This window comes from Elephantulus edwardii, unplaced genomic scaffold, assembly GCF_000299155.1.
Source record: "Elephantulus edwardii isolate Elephantulus edwardi_28Jun2011 unplaced genomic scaffold, EleEdw1.0 scaffold00077, whole genome shotgun sequence".
NCBI lineage: Eukaryota > Metazoa > Chordata > Mammalia > Macroscelidea > Macroscelididae > Elephantulus > Elephantulus edwardii.
Genome location: NW_006399827.1, coordinates 10,394,495 through 10,412,863, shown reverse-complemented (window position 1 = coordinate 10,412,863; position 18,369 = coordinate 10,394,495). Strand labels below are relative to the sequence as shown.

Sequence of the window (18,369 nt, the reverse complement as noted above, 5' to 3'; positions counted from 1 at the left end):
TTCCTGTTGCAAGCTGCGGGCACTGCAACTTGCTATGGGTAAAGGGGTAAGAAGTAGGGATAAATTCAAGAAGTCTTTCGGGCAGGAAAGGCTTCACCTAAGTGAATCATCCCATCCACCCTTAGACTCCCTGAAAGGAAACTGGGACCCCAATCCACATTTGAGGGACAGTCTCTTTAAGGACGATATAGGTGTTCCTCCCTTTCCCCTTTCAACACTTGAAAATAAACCATTCCATAGAATTGGGTTTTCAACTGTACCAGCAAGTCATAATATCCCTCAGAACCTATTCCGCAGCGCGCGGGACCAACTCGGGCCCAGGACTCACACATCGCACGCTAGTTCCTCCTGCCTCCCGCCCTGGAGGACCGTGGGTGGACGCTCTTGCTGTGAGCTTCTCTCTGGTTGGGGTGGGGGTGGGCGGAGCCTGCGCCTCCAGTGCTGCCCGGGCGGTGGAAACAGAGGGTGGGGACACTCTGGCCTGGCTCTCGGTGGTGCGGGAGAGAAAGGGAGCAGCGGCCGCTCTGGTCGGCGGACGTGCTGCCGTGCAGTCCCGGAAGCGAAGCAGCGATGGCGGAGAGTCCGACTGAGGAGGCAGCGACGGCCACGGCGGGTGCCGGGGCGTCGGGCCCCGGAGCAAGCGGAGTGGCTGGTGTCGTTGGCGTTAGCAGTAGCAGCGGCGGGTTCGGGCCACCTTTCCTGTCGGATGTGTGGGCGGCGGCAGCAGCGGGCGGGGCCGGGGGACCGGGAAGCGGCCTGGCTCCGCTGCCTGGGCTCCCGCCCTCGGCCGCTGCACACGGGGCCGCGCTGCTTAGCCATTGGGACCCCACGCTCAGCTCCGATTGGGACGGCGAGCGAACCGCGCCACAGTGTCTACTCCGGATCAAGCGGTGAGCCGGGGTTTTTCCTCCCTCAGCCCTGAGTTCAGGGGCTCGACCTTCCCCGCCCCCCCTTTCTTTCCCACTACAACTCTTCCCTCTTTCCCACTTCCTCGAGATTTCCTCGCGACTCCCCAACTTGCGGACAGGAATGCCAAGATCCAAGATACACGAACATCTCCTGCCTAGCCCCGGACCTCACAGACAGCCAGACACCCCTCCCACACCTAAATTCGACCCCACCCCTGAGCAGCCTCCTGTAAGCTCTCCGTTTCCATTCTGCACACCCTTCCTTACACCCCCCTGCAGGACTCCAGCCCGAAACCCGACCCTTTCGCGCTTCAGTAACACCCCATCCCGCCCTCCGCGCCGCCCCTCTCCCCTCTTCCCCACCGCAGCGTAGCTAGATGCGGCCTGGAGGCCCCACCCATCGGTCTCCCCTCGTCCCCTCCCAAACCCGTTAGTAACATACGGAGATTGTTTTGCACGACCTCAGACCATGTACTGGTATTGATTTTCCATAGCCCCTCCCCATGCCAGACCTCCTATACCTGTAATCATCTCTTGAACCCCCTTTTCAGTACCCCAACCCTGCCTCTCTAATTACCTCTTCCAGGAACTTACTCCCCACACTTGACATGTAATACCCCACTCAACATCATCTTTCCGTATTTCCTCTCCTCTTTGGATCATTTAGTTGGTTTTAGTTTTTGGTTTTGTTTGTTGGTGGTTTTTTTCCCCCCCTGAAGCAGATGTACCTAATTCAAATACAGGAAAAAAGGCGCAGGTTCTTTCTGTGCTTATTCCTGGGATGACTGATTTTTAGATCACATAATTTAATGGTGCTTAGCATACCTGTCGCATGGCAAAAGGGATACTTTTTAAAAGCTGTTTTTAATATTGAAAGCACGCTCTTCTCTGCCCATGTCCCATTCACAAGAATCCTTATCTAGATAGTCGCATCTTCTCACTCAATTCCAAATCCTTTCAGATATCTCCCAATCTCCATTTCAAAGTTGCGGTAGAAATTAAACAATGTTTGTAAAGTACCTGGCGTAGTGCCTGACACAGGACACCTATTGCAACCTCTAAATTAAGAAACTCAACACTTCTTTCTAGCTCCTAAACTTCCGTCTTTTCATTCTCCCAATCCTGATACACTTTTGAGTTTAGCCAGTATTTCCTTCCTCTGCTCTGTTACCTGTTTGTATTTTTATTTTTATGTCCCTAGCAATACATTCAAGTGCCTAGTCTTTTGCACAGTTAGAATATGCTTTTTTTTATGCTCCTGCTCTTACCTGCTCCGTTCCAGTTTATGAGAGACATACTATTGTCATCCAGTAGGATCCAGCTCATAGCATCTTTATGAAACCACAGAACTAAATTTGCCTTGTACTTCTTGAACATGGATCAAACGTCAAAAGCCAAATCTACTGTTGTGGAATCAATTTGTACTCATGGCAACCTAATGGGACAGTGTAGAACTGTTCTGTTGTTTCCAAGACTCAATCTTTCTAGACACTGACTATACCATCTTTCTCCAACCACAGACCACTTAGCTGCATTAATAAGTCAACTTTCACTAGGGTGCCTAAACATGTAGTAAGTCTTCTCTAGTGGTCATCATATGGATGTGAGGTTCCCATCAGTTCTAGAAGGACCCTTTCCCCCAACTTTAAGAGACTGCTACCCTGAGAGTCCCCTGGATAAGAGAGTATTGCTTCATCTAATTCCCTTCCTGACAAGGGTTCAGTGTGGCTATGGAATTTAGTTTGGGTTTGTTTTGTTGTTTTTTGATGTTATGTCTTTCTAGTTACTAAAAAGTCATCGTTTAGCATTCCTGGTAATACCTGGGAATCTCGGAGGTGGGGAGTGACTGAATTACCATGTGGGAGGAAATGAGAGTAAATGGGATGTGACTTTTCCAGGGTGACATCTGATGCCATTGGGATCTCTGATTCCTCCCTCCCCCCCCCAAACTCTCAACTCTCTCTCTGAGGAAACAATGACCCTTTGATAATAATTTGTGCTCTGTCTGCCTGACAAGTACTCAGCTGAGTTTTCTCAGCCAAGAAGAGAGTGCAAACATTGTGGTACCAAGCACCAGTTTCTCGAACCCTGGCCTCATTGAGGTGATAACAACTGTCCAGCTCAAGGGATTCCCCTTTTGTTTCCCCCACCTCATTCCCTCCCCCACCTCCTCTTTGGTGTTATACAGGGATATCATGTCCATTTATAAGGAGCCTCCTCCAGGAATGTTCGTTGTCCCCGATACTGTTGACATGACAAAGGTATGTAACTTGGTGGGGGTTGGGAGTTATTGGGAAATTGGGCCGATAAACTTGGAAGACTCTGAAAGAAAATATTCAACTTACTTCTCTGATTATATAGACAAATCAAAACCATTTGAGGATAACCATTTGAGCCAAAGGTCACAGTGAGGAGCAGAGGCTTGAACAAGACCCTAGGTGTCTGTAATTAGGGTGCTCGTAGGCACTGATTGGCTTGGAAAATCCCAGTTTATGCCCGTTCTTTTAGCCTAATTAGTAATAGGACAATTTTTCCCTTACCAGAGAGCTCCATTTTGGATGATAAACTATATAGTCACTGAATCCACTGATTATTCAGCTCTTTCCTCACTCCCCCAGCGTGCCACTCTATGTATGGTGCTCTAAATCAGATGCAAGAAAGGTTGGGGATGAGGCCAAGCTTTACTGAACATTTTTGCTGTTAAAAGACCTTGTTTAAACGCCTGTCAGTACTGATTGCTTTTGTGTATTTTGTATTTGCTGCCACAAGAGAGTTCTGGTGACCCAGTGGGTAAGGAGTTGCACTGCCAACCTAATGGCAGGTGGTTCAAGTCCACCATTTGCTCTTGGGAGAATGATAGGCAGTCTCCTCCCTAGCGATTGATTAACATCCTCTGAAAACCCGCTGGAAGGTCAGCTGTGAGTGAGTTGGTTCCCGCAAAGACCATTTCTCTCTTCTAATACAAAAACACCGACAAAGCTTAGTACATGATGTCCAATTCCTGTGGTGTAGATTCTTCAGCTTCTTTGTCATTGAGTACTCTACCCTCGGAATTGAATTTGCACTTTAAAATGTTGGGAAGAAATCAGATTTCTTTTTTTTACTTTTATATTGTTTCCATAAGAAATCAGATTTCTTAGATCTTTTGTTTAAAAGAAAACTCCTTATGGTTTCACATTTCTTACAGTAAGCACTCAGATTTTTATTGTTGTTATGTCTTAGTAGTTTTGAGTAGTTTCCCTTTAAATTGATTTTGTTTTTCCTTTTATAAAGTTGGAAATGTTTTTACTGGAACATTTTGTCCTCAATTAAGAACCAGTGTTAATATGACAGTCCTTAGAATCCCATAACTGATACTAGGTTGAGACTAGCTAAGCTTGTTACTCCAAATGTTTTAGAACTAAGATGTAATGTAGTATCACCAGGAAGGTGTGTTTTTCTTCTTGCTGTTCACCTTCTGAGCAGACTTACGTGCCTTTGGAAAAGAAGAAAGGAACTGATTCTGTGTATATATTCCTTCCTTTAGGAAGAGAAATCTTAAATAGAGAATTCAGTGTTTTAAGGACTGACTTTTTAAAAAACCAACAGTGTTTAAGGGTAATTTTAGGGGATGTCTAATGGCTTTGAGTAGAGTCCCAGTTTTCCCTATTTTTTTTCTTTGTGTTTTTGACATTAGCTGCATGCTGCTTGAGCCCAACCCTTGGACTTTCCTCCATAGTAGGTTTGACCCTCTAGGGTGGAAGCTGACGACAAGCTATCTAGACACCCCTCACAACCTCACCTCTACACTGTTACTGGAGCTATAACCTCCAGTCCTTTTCTTTTTACATTCATCTTACCTCCCCTACATTCCATATAAATCTCGAGTGGAATTTTATCCTACTCAAGACTAACCTAGGCACATTCAAACAAATTTAGTAAAAATAGGGATTTCTTGAAATTAAAAATGCTAGGATTGCACATTGCTGTTCTACCCATTTGTTATATATAACCCTGAATGAGGGAGTTCACATAACTGCTTTTAGAGAGTTTTCAAAGGAATATTCAAAGATCATTTTGTCAAGATTCTATTTTAACCTTAGACACTTGACTTTAGAATCTTTGGGTAAAATGACACTTCACTAAAACAGAATTTATTAAAATTTCAAACATGCTTTTTAGTCTATATGAGAATAAGAATGTTCATTTTGTATAGTGAAGATGTGAGATGTGGATATTAGAAAAGCTATTAGAACAGATTGAGGGCCCTGCTTCTGATTTGGGTAGCAGGTTGAAGCCAGGAGGGGTTGGGGTGGGACATCACCTCACAATTTTGAGATGGGGTTTTATTTTGCAGATTCATGCATTGATCACAGGCCCATTTGACACTCCTTATGAAGGGGGTTTCTTCCTGTTCGTGTTTCGGTGTCCGCCCGACTATCCCATCCACCCGCCTCGGGTCAAACTGATGACAACGGGCAATAACACAGTGAGGTTTAACCCCAACTTCTACCGCAATGGGAAAGTCTGCTTGAGTATTCTAGGGTAAGAGGAGACTTCTAAGTGGCCAAGTTGATATTAGCAAATAATTATTCTAGGTCAGCCTTTATCAACTTAGGAGTCCTCATTTGAACCCACAGAACACAGAAGATGGTCAGAGTTATTGTTTTCTCAGTTCTCCCTGGGATGGTACACAGATTGTGTCATTCTAGATTCAAGAGAGAAGTTAATTCATTGCTCTTAATGAATGCCTTAGGAAGTAGTTTTTAAAGCAGCTAATACAAGGATTCATATTCTGGGGCCTCAGTCTAAGTTTTTGGACTCTGAACCTGGGTGTAGAGATCAGGAATATGTGTTTTTAACAAACCTAGGTGAGTCTGATGTTTTAGTTTGAAAATTATTTCATTAGAGAATTAGGGCTTCATTCTGTAAGGCTGAGAAAGGCTGCAGATTTGTGCCATTCAAGACTGGATGTTGCCTTTTTGCGTTACTGTGAGTTCCTAGAAGTGTTGTTGTAGGTGATAGTTGTATTTTAATAATTGAGAATGAAAAATGTTTGATCACATATATGAAAACTATTTTGTGTGTGTCGTCTTTCTTGGTGCTGCAGTGATTTTTACCTTCAACTTTCTATCCATTCCCTCTTTAATTTAGTGTTTAAGAGTTCAGAGTGGAAATGTCTTCTAGTGTATTATGAGTTGGTCTTTTTTATTATGCTTGAATTTTCTTGGTCTTGAAAACAAGTGAAGGTTGATGCTGACAAAGTTATCCATGTTGATATTGCATCCTCTCTTCCAATTTCTGGGTTTGTGTGGGGAAAAACAGCTGAAACAAACTGGAAATGGCTCACTTTTTCAGAACTTTCTCAGATTCAGGGATATGTTTTCTGATTGTAGCATTCAAGAAAGCCTGAAAGAAAGATGTGTTAAAGAAATCCTTTACCTCATTAGGGCATATAATTGTCTACTGGTAGGATAGCAGTATATATAATTGATAATGGAATATGTAATCCACAGAGGTAAGAGAGGACAGTCATTACTTCTGTACAATATTAATAAAAGTGCTTCTAAAGTAAATTCTTCCTTGTTAAGCTGATAGATATTTTTGAGGAGGTACCAGCTTACAGTGGGAACATGAGGAAGTAGATGATAGGATAAAGATGGCTAGAGAATGCTAGGTGGAAAAGAAGAAACTACTCTGAAATTGAAATATCTCCATGGATGATCACGAAGTTGAAAATCCCTATGTGTTCTTAGCTGATTATTGGTTTTATCGGCCTCTCTCCTTCTTTCCGTACTTGGGGCGGGGGATATTATGCTAAATTAATAACGAAGACATTTAATGTGAATTTACCCTATTAACTGAAATCCCTGAATATGTGGAGAGTAAAGTCTAGCATTTCTATGGGAACAAAGTTGAAAAGAGAGCACATTGAGGGGCACCTTAAGAGCAAGGACTAGTTATTGTGCATCACTTAGTTGTGCTTTTCTCTAGGACAGCAGTAAAAGGAAGTAGTTGCTTATCTTGAACAAGCCCCCGGTGCAGGTTGTGTTCAACTTCTAGTTCAATAATCAGCTCCTGATTATTGAGCTGAAAATAAATAATATTAAAACTAGCTCCCACCCCCCTGGGATTATACGTGATCAGATTTATGTGAGAAGAGTCATTTTGGTATTTTTTCTTGCATATTTAAAATGTTTTGCATTTATTACTTTAACTCCCTCCTCAATCTGGAAGCGTGCCTTATTTCCTTAACAGGGCTCTCTAGTCATCAGAGAATTTCACACTCCTTGAGGTTCTGCATTAGAACTGGATTTTTGATCATCAGAGATCTACCATATTGCCTCTAACCATACAACTTGAGCCATTTGTATGTTCTGTACTCCTTTCTCATCTCCCTAGCTCTGTGACCATGCATCAATATAAACTCTTTGAGGTCCACAGAGGTTAAAGTTGAGACTGACTTAGGAGCTGTTTTCTTAACCTTATTTCTTGCATTTTGATTATAGTCATCTTCCCTAGCAGCTGTTTTTTTGTTTTGTTTTGTTTTAGGGATTGGTTTTTCACCCTCTAGAAAAAACTTTCAGAGTTATCGCTGTTTCTTATCTCTCTTCCTTTGTCCTGTGTCTTGGTAGGAGAATTAGGCAGTTGACTAATTTCTGGTCAATGTGAGTGAGTCGGAGGCTGGGAAATTCCAGGGTATTAGTAGTGAAAGTGAAACTTGGAGTAACTTAATGCTGGTGCTGCTAGACTCTAAAGGACTTGTTCACTGGTTTTTCTGAAGCAGCCTTTCATGTGTTTCTCTTCAATTCCCTGTGATGTGTTTTACAGTACGTGGACAGGCCCTGCCTGGAGCCCAGCCCAGAGCATCTCTTCTGTGCTCATCTCCATCCAGTCCCTGATGACTGAGAACCCCTATCACAATGAGCCTGGCTTCGAACAGGTAAGGCCAGGTGGCCCCAGCAGTGGGACATTGAGTATTAGATCTTAAGAGACCTGATGCATCTGCTTGAGGTAGTTCTGGTTTTTTGTGGAGTAGGGATGGAGCCAGGTGGGAATTGGTTAGGTGCGTGAGATTGTTGGTAATCTCCTGGATTGAAAGGAACTAATGTGCATGTTTGTTAATATGAGTTTTTTGGTTTTTTTTACTTCTGAGTTATTTCCATTTGGTTTGGATTAATCTATGATGTAGTCATTGGAATTGTCTAGAAATTAGTTCTAAGACTGCTTTGAGAATTTTGCAACCAGTGAGTTCTTTGTATGTCTTCATTCTCCAGTATCCAGAAGTTACTCCCTAATGACTACAATGGAGCCAGCCATTCTTCTGAGGTTTTGAGATTTCATCACTTGCAGAACCAAAAGGACCTTAGCATTAGCTAGGTCAAAAATATTTTAGTTAGTCCTGATGAAGAGAAAGAGGAAATGAAAACTTTTCAATGGCGTGTCTTATGTCAGACACTGCCAAGTATTTCATATGTAATTTGTCATTTTAATCTTTGCACTGCCTCTGAGAAAATTTTGGCATGTGAGAAAATGGAAGATCAGAGAAGTTAATTTTGATAGGTGAGAATAGGATCTAGGATTTATGCTGAGGGCTGTGATTCTAAAACCTTAGCTCTTCCTGTATTCCAGGGAACCTCATAAACCTGAATTACTCTTGCACATACAGAGGCAAGTATAGTCCCAAAAAATAATAATTCAAAGTAGGTGAATTAACACTGTAATGTACTGTGAAACTACAAAAGTAATACCAACATTATTATTCTATAGACTTTGAACAAAGAATACTTTTTAAAAAATCCACATAAATTACTCCCTTAACTAGTCCTTTCACACAAAAAGCATATTTAATTTCAGGAGTAAGTAGTGGTGGAAATGGAATATTGGCTAAGCAAGGACCTTATTTTTTTCTGTCTTGTTTGGCAATTTAGGAGAGATGACTTGAAGATTTGGAGTCTTAATATTCCCAAAAGTTTGTAGTTCACACACCACTCCTAATGTCTCTGTAGGTTTTTTAACACTTCCCCAGGCTAAAAGATAGACCTAACTGTTCAATTTATTAAATAGGTTCAAACAACTTATTTTTTCTTAAATAATCACAATTACTTTTAACAGGATATGTGTCCCTGTTGAGTACTGCAGTTTATAAAATCTTAACAATAATTGGATCTCACAACCCAATCCTTTTCCGTGCAGATTTTCATACAGTTTGCTTTATCACAGCAGTATTTAAAAATTCCGTTTCACAAAGATGCCATCAAAAGGAATATAGTGCAATTTAACACTAAAGCTGAGAACACCTCAGGCTAATACTTTATGTGTTATTTAACAGATGTTGACTCTCAAGTTTAAAATAATCATATTGTATTCATGTGATACCATTTAGAAACCATGGTAGGAGATTAAAAGATACAGATTTCTTTCTTGTTATTATATGTTTCTATCAAACTTGTTATCTGCTGTGAACTCATCTTCATGGAACCCCATACCTGGTGGAACAAAACAATACCTGGCCATACACTACCTACATGATAGAGATCATATTAGAAAGTGCTGGTGGGCCAGTGGTAAGAAACTGCACTGTAATACCTAAGGCACATGGTTCAAATCCAGCAGCTGCTCTGCGGGAGAAGGTTGAGCAATCTCCTGTGATGATTTACTCCCCCTGAAAACCTATTGGAGGGTCAGCTGTGAGTTGGTTCTGACTTCACAGTACACAACAACAATGGTGCCACCCACATGATAAGTTGCAGATCAGATTCTTGTGATCCATGCTATTTTCATTGACTGGTTTTCAGCTGTAAATCACCAGGCTTTTCTTCCTAGTCCATCTAGTTCAATAATGTGGGACCCTTCAGATATGTAAAAGAGCTAATCAGTTAAGCATCCTTTACTTCTTGTTTAAACTTTCTCCAGATTGAGTCTCCTAACATCATTCATATCCTTTTGTCCATCATCTTGAAGTTTGAGATCCAGTTATACTGGTTGTTTTCCCTTTAATCCTTTGCTCACAGGCCTTTCATTTAGGGAAAATTTGACAAATCTAATTTTCTGATTATAGGTCACATGACCTGTAAGTGAGGATACAAGTTGGTTAGTGTAAGGGAGGCAAATTGTCTCAAAAATAGAGGTGTTGCACTACATGAATCTGCCATACACTGGGAAAGTATTCTTGGCCCATTTGTTTGGCTCCTGGGATATACTTTGTACCAGTCTGGAAATCTCTTTCCATTAGCTTTTTTGTTTTACCTAAATTTTACACTTTGTTACTGTGGTGTTTGTCACATAGGAGAGACATCCAGGAGACAGCAAAAATTACAATGAATGTATCCGGCACGAGACCATCAGAGTGGCGGTCTGTGACATGATGGAAGGAAAATGTCCCTGCCCTGAACCCCTAAGGTATGTATCAAAGATGGCCCCCTGTGATTTTCCTTTTGAAGATTTAACTCATTTGCTTCTTGAAGAAGGTGCTCTGGTGACATGGTAGTTGAGTACTCCACTGCTTACATACTTAAAGGTTAGAGGTTTGAACCAACTAGTTGCTTGGCAGGAGGAAGATGTGTCAGTCTCCTTCCTTAAACATTACTCTTAGAAACTGAATTAAGCAGTTCTACTTTGTTCTATGGGGTTATAAATCTGAATCAACTTGATGGCAATAAGTGGCACCTGTAAGGGCCTTTGGTGCAAAGTTCAGTATTCAGTGCCAGAGGGAGATAGGGAAAGATGTAGTTCATGTGCTTAAAGAGAAAGTGTAAGTTGAGAGAGCATCTCTGCCTTGGAGACCTCCAAACCGATGGGAAGAATAAATTTCATATACTCAGGAAGCCCCATATTAAAATACACCTAAATGGTTTTCAGCCAGATGAAGTGAGAGCACCTTCATAAGATTCTTAGTGTTAAACTACATGAACAGGCGCCCTCGCACCAGGGTGGGCTCGCTGTGCGTGCTGGGTGGGAAAGCAGTGTGAGCTGGAAGCAGCGCGCTGGGCACCTCAGAACTGCTCTGGGGCCTGAGTGGTCGCCACCGTGGGGGCTGTGGCCGCTGGAGACCTCCATCTCTGGCCAGGAAGATGATTGAGGAAAGTGGCAACAAGTGGAAGACCATGGCAGGGAAGAGCCAGCTGTTCATAGAAATGCATGCTCACAATTTTGATGTCATATGACTATCAACCTGTAGAACAGCTCGCCTCATCTAGATAATAACATAATTACGATAAAAACAAAGGAGGGGGAATATGGGAAGCCAATACTAAATATTTGTAATAAACTGAATGCTATTTAAAAAAAAAAAAAGAAAAGCTTGCAAACGATGATTTGTGCAAAAATGATGTAACCTTCATCTTGCTGATATCTGGAACATGATAGAAGCCTTCTGAGATAAATGGCCTTGTGCACTGGACCATAATACTGAGATCATTGTGTTCCACGTCGAAACCATCATCTCATCCATATACTACCAGCTGAACAAATGTCTTCCTTCTACTCACCAGATCAGCGTGGAGCAGTCAATCAGCCTTCTCCCCAACTTCATGATTGCTGCGTATGACAGCGAGGGCCAAGGCAAGCTGACGGTCTTCTCTGTGAAAGCCATGTTAGCGACCATGTGTGGTGGGAAGATGCTGGACAAGTTGTGATATGTTTTTTCCCAGATGTCAGATCCCAATGGCTTATTGATATTTAGCAAGTTTAACCAGTTTCTGAAGGAAGTTCTGCCAACAGCGGTCTTTGAAGGGCCATCTTTTCATTACACAGAACGCTCACTCCGCACCTGTTTTCCACAGCAGCCATTTCAGTTAGCCTTTTCTGGTTTCCAGATACCTTAACTGCAAACACACGGTCTTGTAAATCAACAGCTGTAGGACTAAGATAAGAGAAAGGGTGCTTACCACACTAGGCAGCAAGACTTGTGACTGCAAGACTTGAGGGAGCCTGGAGCAAGACCGTGGTGAGAGCAAGACTCTGGTGGTGGTGAACAGACTGTGGCATTGCTGTTGAGAAACTGTGGCAAGGTGTAACCAGAGGAGCCTTGAGATAAAGGCCACAATTAAGGGATTTTGTTGTTCTTGCCTTTGATGTTGGAAGGAAAAGCTGCTTGCTGAACTGAAACTGGAGCCTGGACTAAATGAGGAATTGTGTCTTGGAACTTGGCCTGAAACTTGGATTTGCATTGGGTGATATCCTTTGCTTCCCCCACTTTCCAACTTCCTTTTTTAATAAACTCCATTGTTGGTACCATAACTGTGAGTCAATAACAAATAAATGAACCTCTTGCTGCTGCTTCGGCTCTAGAGGCACCTTGAGATTGGGAAAAAACCAACAAACCAAACTACATGAACATAGGGAGCTCTGGTGGCCTAGTGGCAAAGAAGCTGCACTACAATCCTGAAAGTTCACGGATCAAATCTATCAGATGCTCTGCTGGAGAAAGAGGGGCACTCTCCTTCTGTGCCACTTGGATCCAATCTGACGGTACACAACAAGGAAAAGAGGGGAAATAATAAATAAATACAAAAGAACTTTTAAAAAAACAAACCAAAAAAAAACCCCAAACTCCAAAAACTACATGAACAAAACCAGTTAAACTTCAGACAAGAACTTCATGCAAGGTTTGGGGTTAGGAATGGCCTCTTAAAAATAAGTAGGATTGAGCAAGTCAAGATTTGAAGTTGGAATTCATCTGAAGAGGATTACAGACCCTTGTTTCATAATCCCTAAGTTGTAAGAAAAATAATTTGTGAGTATGGTTATTGTTTTTCCCCCTGTAAAGGTCATTGTGGGAAAGTAGTTCTATGCTGGCTAAGTCTGGTTGCTTGAAGTTAGGTGGTAAATGGTTGTCTTTCTCTTTTCTATTGTTTTTCAGGGGAGTGATGGAGAAGTCCTTTTTGGAATATTATGACTTCTATGAGGTAGCCTGCAAAGATCGCTTGCACCTTCAAGGACAGACTATGCAGGTAATGCAGCCCCTGCTGCTAACTCCAGAGATCCTACAGCAGACTGAGTCAAATCCCTCCAGAAGATTGACATCCAGATCTCTTAAAGACTTAGCACCAAAAGGAACATGTGTCATTTGAGGAACTGTGGCACAGAGAGGAATTTCTTGGCATAAAATAGGGGCTTGAATGAGTCCTATATTCTAAGTACTTTCTGGTCAATAATAGTATTTTCAAGCCAAGAATGTTCAGAGTCATCCATTGGAATGATGAAATCTCTTTTCCAATTTTAGCCCAGGGGAGTGTTGCAGAGAAAGAAAGCATAGGGAAACAATGGGTAAATGTATAGCATCATATATGGGGAAGATTCCTTTCTCAAACATGGTAATCCCTTGTGCATTTTCTATTTGTCCTGGGGAAATGTTTCCAATTCCAGTAAGCAAATGGAATTTGGGGCTTGATTTAAAGAAGAGATTCTTACTGCTAAAATGTAGCTAAACCTTTGTAGACTTGGTAAGAGAGTATCAGGCCTTTAAAAATTATTTTTTTGGGTCATTTACTGGTGATTTTCCTTAGAAACAGGGGTGACTTAAATAATCTCTCAGTTTCTTGATTCTCCTCCCACCCACCACAGATATCAATAGGAGATTACTCAGATGTTGCTCAAATGGTAGCTTCTCTATTCTTGAAATTTAAAAGTCAAAGCAAGCTCTGGGTGAACTTTTATTATGATCCTTAGTGAGGGTATTATGGATGATGATCCATATCCTAGTTTGTTCTCTAGAAAAGTTCTTGTTGCAGGTATGCAGCGGTACCGTCAGTACCCAGTCTGTAGAGTAATAGTAACTCCTGATGAGGAAAAGTGAAAGGACAGCATTTCAGGAGGAGGAGAGTGGGTGGAAAGTGGAGCCAAGGATGAAAGAGGAAGATTTGGCAAATTGTTAGCTTCAGGTTATGTGTGGAATTCAACCTTTGGGAAATTTGACCCTCATAAGTTAAAAACGGAGAGCTGTGTTTGATTACCTACTAGCATCCATTGGTACCCTCATTAGGTAGTGTGTCGTCAGAATTATGAAAAGGAGTATATGTGAGTGAAGGAAAATCATTGATAGGAATTTTTGTTTGGACCCTGATCACATAAATTTGTTGCTGTATTCCCTTTTGCAAAGGTTTTTTGCCTTTACATTTTATTTACTTTGTTGTTGCTCAGATAAGCAAAGACAAAATACAATTTAAGAGTTTCTACATGTACATTTGAGTGACATAGATTACTCTTTGACTTTCAAAACTGTTGTGTTCTTCCTTTTCTGAGTTGTTTTCCCCTTAATAATATAAACTCACTGTCTTTTAAGGTTCCTGTTTAATCTTTCAAGTGGCTGTTGTCAATTTGATCCCATATAGATAGTATTCCATAGAGTAGAATGTCAAAGCAGATCACTTTTGGAATATAAACAGCCCTAGTGGTACTATGGGTTAACCATTTTAACCGCTAACCAAAATGGTGGTGGTTTTAACCCACCAGCCACGCCACAAAAAAAAGATGATGATGTCTTTCTCCTATAAAGATACCAAGCTTCAGGAGCCATATGGGGCAGTTCTACTCTGTCTTAGAGAGTCAGGTCTGTCATAACAGACTTGATTGCAGTGAAGCACAGGGTTATTTGTTATTTACAACTTAAAAATTGTCTCAGGGCATTAATTTTTGGAGACTCCTCAATTCTTCATAGTTCCAGAAAGCCTTGAGTCCATGAGATTTAAAAATTCTGTTCTGTATTTCTCCCCTTTTGATCAGAATGCTTTGGTGGAATCTTTGATCAAAATATTCAGTAATTACAAGTAAGGAGAAAAGCAGCATTTTCCCAAGGATAAAGCCAGGAATTCAGGAAAAGGAGTGGGCTAGAAATATAATGAAAAGGAGAATTAAGTGGAGGAAGTGGTAAAAGTATGATTATATTGTAGGTATTGTTATTAATGTTACAAAACAAAATGTGTATGAATAGTTGAATTAAAAACTAATTTATTTGAGCTCTGGTAGCCTAGTGCAATCCCAAAGGCGTGTGGTTCGAATCCACCAGATGCTCCACTGGAGATGGAAAGGGCAGTCTCCTCCTGTGCCAGTCAGATCCAATTCAGTGGTACTCAACAAGAGGAAAAACACCAAACTCATTTACTTTATAACTTTGCCTCAAATAATGTTTTAAAAAGCTGTATACTTCATGATTATTTTTTTTTAAGTTGTAATATAAGTTCTTCTGGTCTTATGGCAAAGAACACATTTGTTCATGGAGGCAATTAGTCATACATTCCATATCTTCCTCATATTCCTAACACCTTCTGTTACTTCTGGTGAAAACAGACCAATTGTTGTGCCTTGGAATGCTCTTTGCAAGCTTGTGAGATCCTAGGCACAGTGAACTAGGAGGGAGAACAGCAGCACTGAACACATTAATAGGCTAGTTGCCTGGCATGTACAGTGAAACCAAGACTCTAAACTTCCACAACAAGAAACCAGATCCCATGAGGTGTTCTGCATGTACATATGTAGCCTCACCAGCTGCTTTTTTTGGTCATTGTGAATCTGTTACACAGCTTTTAACAATTCACCTTTTTACAGGTATAAAACTTCTTGACAGCAGTTACAGTAAACAGTTGTGTAAACTGGCAGCATTTTCTACTGCTATTTTTTAAAAAATACTGTTCACCTCCAACTTTATTTTTTTGAGACTTCAGGATAGTTTACCCATTTCTACAAAATATTTGGCAATCTTTTATCTAGGGCGACAGGGCTAGGGTTTATTATGTTCAGTGGCCCTGGAGAGACATTGGCAGGAGTGTGGGGAGGAGAAAGAGTATACAGGCTTATCTGGAAGTTAGAATTCCTGATTTCTAGATATCTGTTCCTATAGTTGAGAAGTGAGCATGCTTTTTCACATGGACCCAACCTGCTTTCTAGGTGAGCCATCCAGACATGAATCTTCCATTCTCCTGTCTCCTTTTCTTCACAGGACCCTTTTGGAGAGAAGCGAGGTCACTTTGACTACCAGTCCCTCCTGATGCGTCTGGGTCTGATTCGTCAGAAAGTGCTGGAGAGGCTCCATAATGAGAATGCCGAAATGGACTCTGATAGCAGCTCGTCTGGGACAGAAACAGACCTGCATGGGAGCCTGAGGGTTTAGACCATGCTCCCTTCTTCCCTTCCCCCACTCAAGAGTCCCAGCAAAGTCCCTTCCCCCCACTCCAGGGACGGAGAGGCACTGTGTATCTCCCTCCAAGTGTGACATCATCCTGCAAGATGGCAAGAATCAAGCGAGCTCACATCCCAGGGTGTGGGAGTGGGGAGGCTGTTCCCCATCTGACCTCTTGGCTCCAAGCATCTGGTGCCATGTTCATCCCATATCAGGGGCCAAGCTACCTATACAGGAGCACATAGGGCAAGAGCCTCTGGCAAACAAAAACAACCAATACACCTCTCCACAGCCAGCTCCTGAGGGCTAGTTGGAAGACAGAAATTACAATTCTAAGAGGGAATGTACCCAAATGATTTATGGGACTATCTGGAAGGGAGCTTGGGGTGGGGGGCTGTCTGTGACACTTAAGCCGTTTGGGTGGTTGTCTGTCTGTCTGTCTATCTGCAGTCTTGAAGCAGGGCTTCCCACTGCCCTTTTCTTCCCCCTGCATTCCTCCATCATTTTTTCACAGGCTAGCATAATTTTGTTTTTCCTAATTTATAGTCACTGTTCTAGACAGACCAAAGAGAAAGAACAGTGGTGGTCTCTAGGCTGCTGATCAGTAAGCTTTACCTAGCACCTGAGCACCTTTCTTCCCTGAGCCCATTCCCTTATCTTTTCTAGATTTAAGACAGGAGGTAAATGTGACTGGGACTGAAGTAAGATCTTGGTGGAGCCTATACAGGCACTGTAAGAAGCTGAAGATACAATTTGTTCCCATAATCACTGATTTTAAAAGTTCCCGACACAGGCAGCTGCTGTGTATATGGGATTAGAGCCACTACATAGAATAGTCTCTTACAAATTTTCATAAATTCTAGTCACAATGAGGTGGTTTCTCTTGGGGGTGGGTTATGGGGGGGAGACTGATGCTAGCCCTATTGTATTTTCTTTGGCTGTCCTTGTGTGTTTTCACCCCAGCCTCTAGTCCCCCCCCCTTACTCCAAACCCCAGGGACTTGTGGAGAACAAGGGTAGCCAATGGCAGAAGAGGATTTGGGCTGGGACCCTGGAGACTCCTCCCCTTTTCCTCCTCTCCTCCCTCCCTCCCCCTTTCCTAGCTGCTCTTTGTCACTGGCTCTGATGGGTGTTTGCCTGGCTGTGTCGCTTCTCTATCTGTATTTAGCTGCAGTGATCCTTTAGCTGGTTGGCTCAGAAAAAATGTGCTTTAGGTGTCCTATAATACTGGGCATCAAGGGAATCTATTCTTCCCCTTTTGATGTGTTTTCCCGTACTTCCCAGATTCTTATTGTGTTATGGCTCCCAGTGGGGTATTGGTGATCCATGTGACGCAGGGCCTGTCAGTAAGTATCCAGCCACCTGTAATGGAGAGGATAACTTGTACCTGCCCTGCCCGCTGCTATGAAGGTGTCTGCCTTGTGGATCATGGGATTCCCCTGGGGGAAATTGGGGTGGGGGGCTCAAAGGAGAATGTCCTACTTGGGAGGGCAGGAAGCCAAGAAACTGGGCAGGGAATGGACTTGGGCAGTGGAAGCTTGGTTTTGGTACCTTAAAATTGGGCCTCTTCACACAGAGACCCAAAAAGGGGCTTTGCTTCCATTTTCCCTCTTCCATTCCTGGAGCCAGTCCAGGGCTTAGAATGCCCTTGGTCTGTAGGTCCAGTGTTGTCTGTCATCCATTTAAGTGTTCCCACTTTCAAGTGACAATCCTCTCCTTGGCCCTGCCATGGGCAGAGTATGTCTGGCATTGTGGCCTGACTTTTACGCCCTAATCTTGAGTTGAAGAAATATGCACAGGAGTCAAAGAGATGTCTTTATATCTGACTGTACATAAATGAAGTTTTTTTTTTTCTTTTTGGTGCAATAAAGTTTGTTTTGGCAGACGGAGGAAGCGCCTGTGGGTGTGGGAGGGTTTGTGTAAGGGAACAATGGGATTTCTCAACAAACATACCCCATTTGAGACTGAAACTATCAGGGAGTGTGAATGGGTGATGGATTGTCTGGAAGCGGAAAACCTAGATTACATAGTTAGGAAGGGAGTAGGATCAATGACTGGAGCTTCCCACCAGCTGAAAATGGAGGGATCTCTTGGTTTTGAGACTGGGGCTCCAGTGTACATGAGAAGGTCCAGTTAACCTCAGTCACTTTCAGGGTAATGATTCCTAAGTTTTGAGAAATAAACCTCCCAGGCCCTACAAGGACATGTACAGATGGGCTTAGATTACCAGGGAAAGGTTGTCAAAAATTTTTTTAAAGCTTTCTGGTACCTAACCAGTTTAGTATTCATATCATGAAGAGTTGAAGAACCTTAACCCTCTATTTTGTTTTGCATCCACTCAACACTGGACACCAGCAGCCAGTAA

The 18,369-nt window shown here is 42.4% G+C and overlaps 1 protein-coding gene and 1 pseudogene across 1 annotated transcript; both read left to right on the top strand.

Moving 5' to 3' along the window:
- Nucleotides 1-453: 453 nt before the first annotated feature.
- Nucleotides 454-17,894, top strand: UBE2Z (ubiquitin-conjugating enzyme E2Z). Its single transcript, XM_006889330.1, has 7 exons — nt 454-890; nt 3,097-3,169; nt 5,245-5,432; nt 7,719-7,830; nt 10,177-10,289; nt 12,751-12,841; nt 15,826-17,894. Exons 1-7 carry the CDS (start codon nt 571-573, stop codon nt 15,994-15,996), a joined length of 1,068 nt encoding a protein of 355 aa, XP_006889392.1. The 5' UTR covers nt 454-570; the 3' UTR covers nt 15,997-17,894.
- On the top strand, nt 10,961-11,713 carry LOC102855503 (annotated as a pseudogene).
- Nucleotides 17,895-18,369: the final 475 nt, after the last annotated feature.

What these genes read in the sequence shown, in the direction of transcription:
- UBE2Z (XM_006889330.1), top strand. Translation starts at nt 571, where the DNA reads ATGGCGGAGAGTCCGACTGAGGAGGCAGCGACGGCCACGGCGGGTGCC. An exon ending in GTCTGCTTGAGTATTCTAGG is followed by an intron (nt 5,433 to 7,718) that starts GTAAGAGGAGAC and finishes TGTGTTTTACAG; the next exon opens with TACGTGGACAGGCCCTGCCT. An exon ending in ATGAGCCTGGCTTCGAACAG is followed by an intron (nt 7,831 to 10,176) that starts GTAAGGCCAGGT and finishes TTTGTCACATAG; the next exon opens with GAGAGACATCCAGGAGACAG.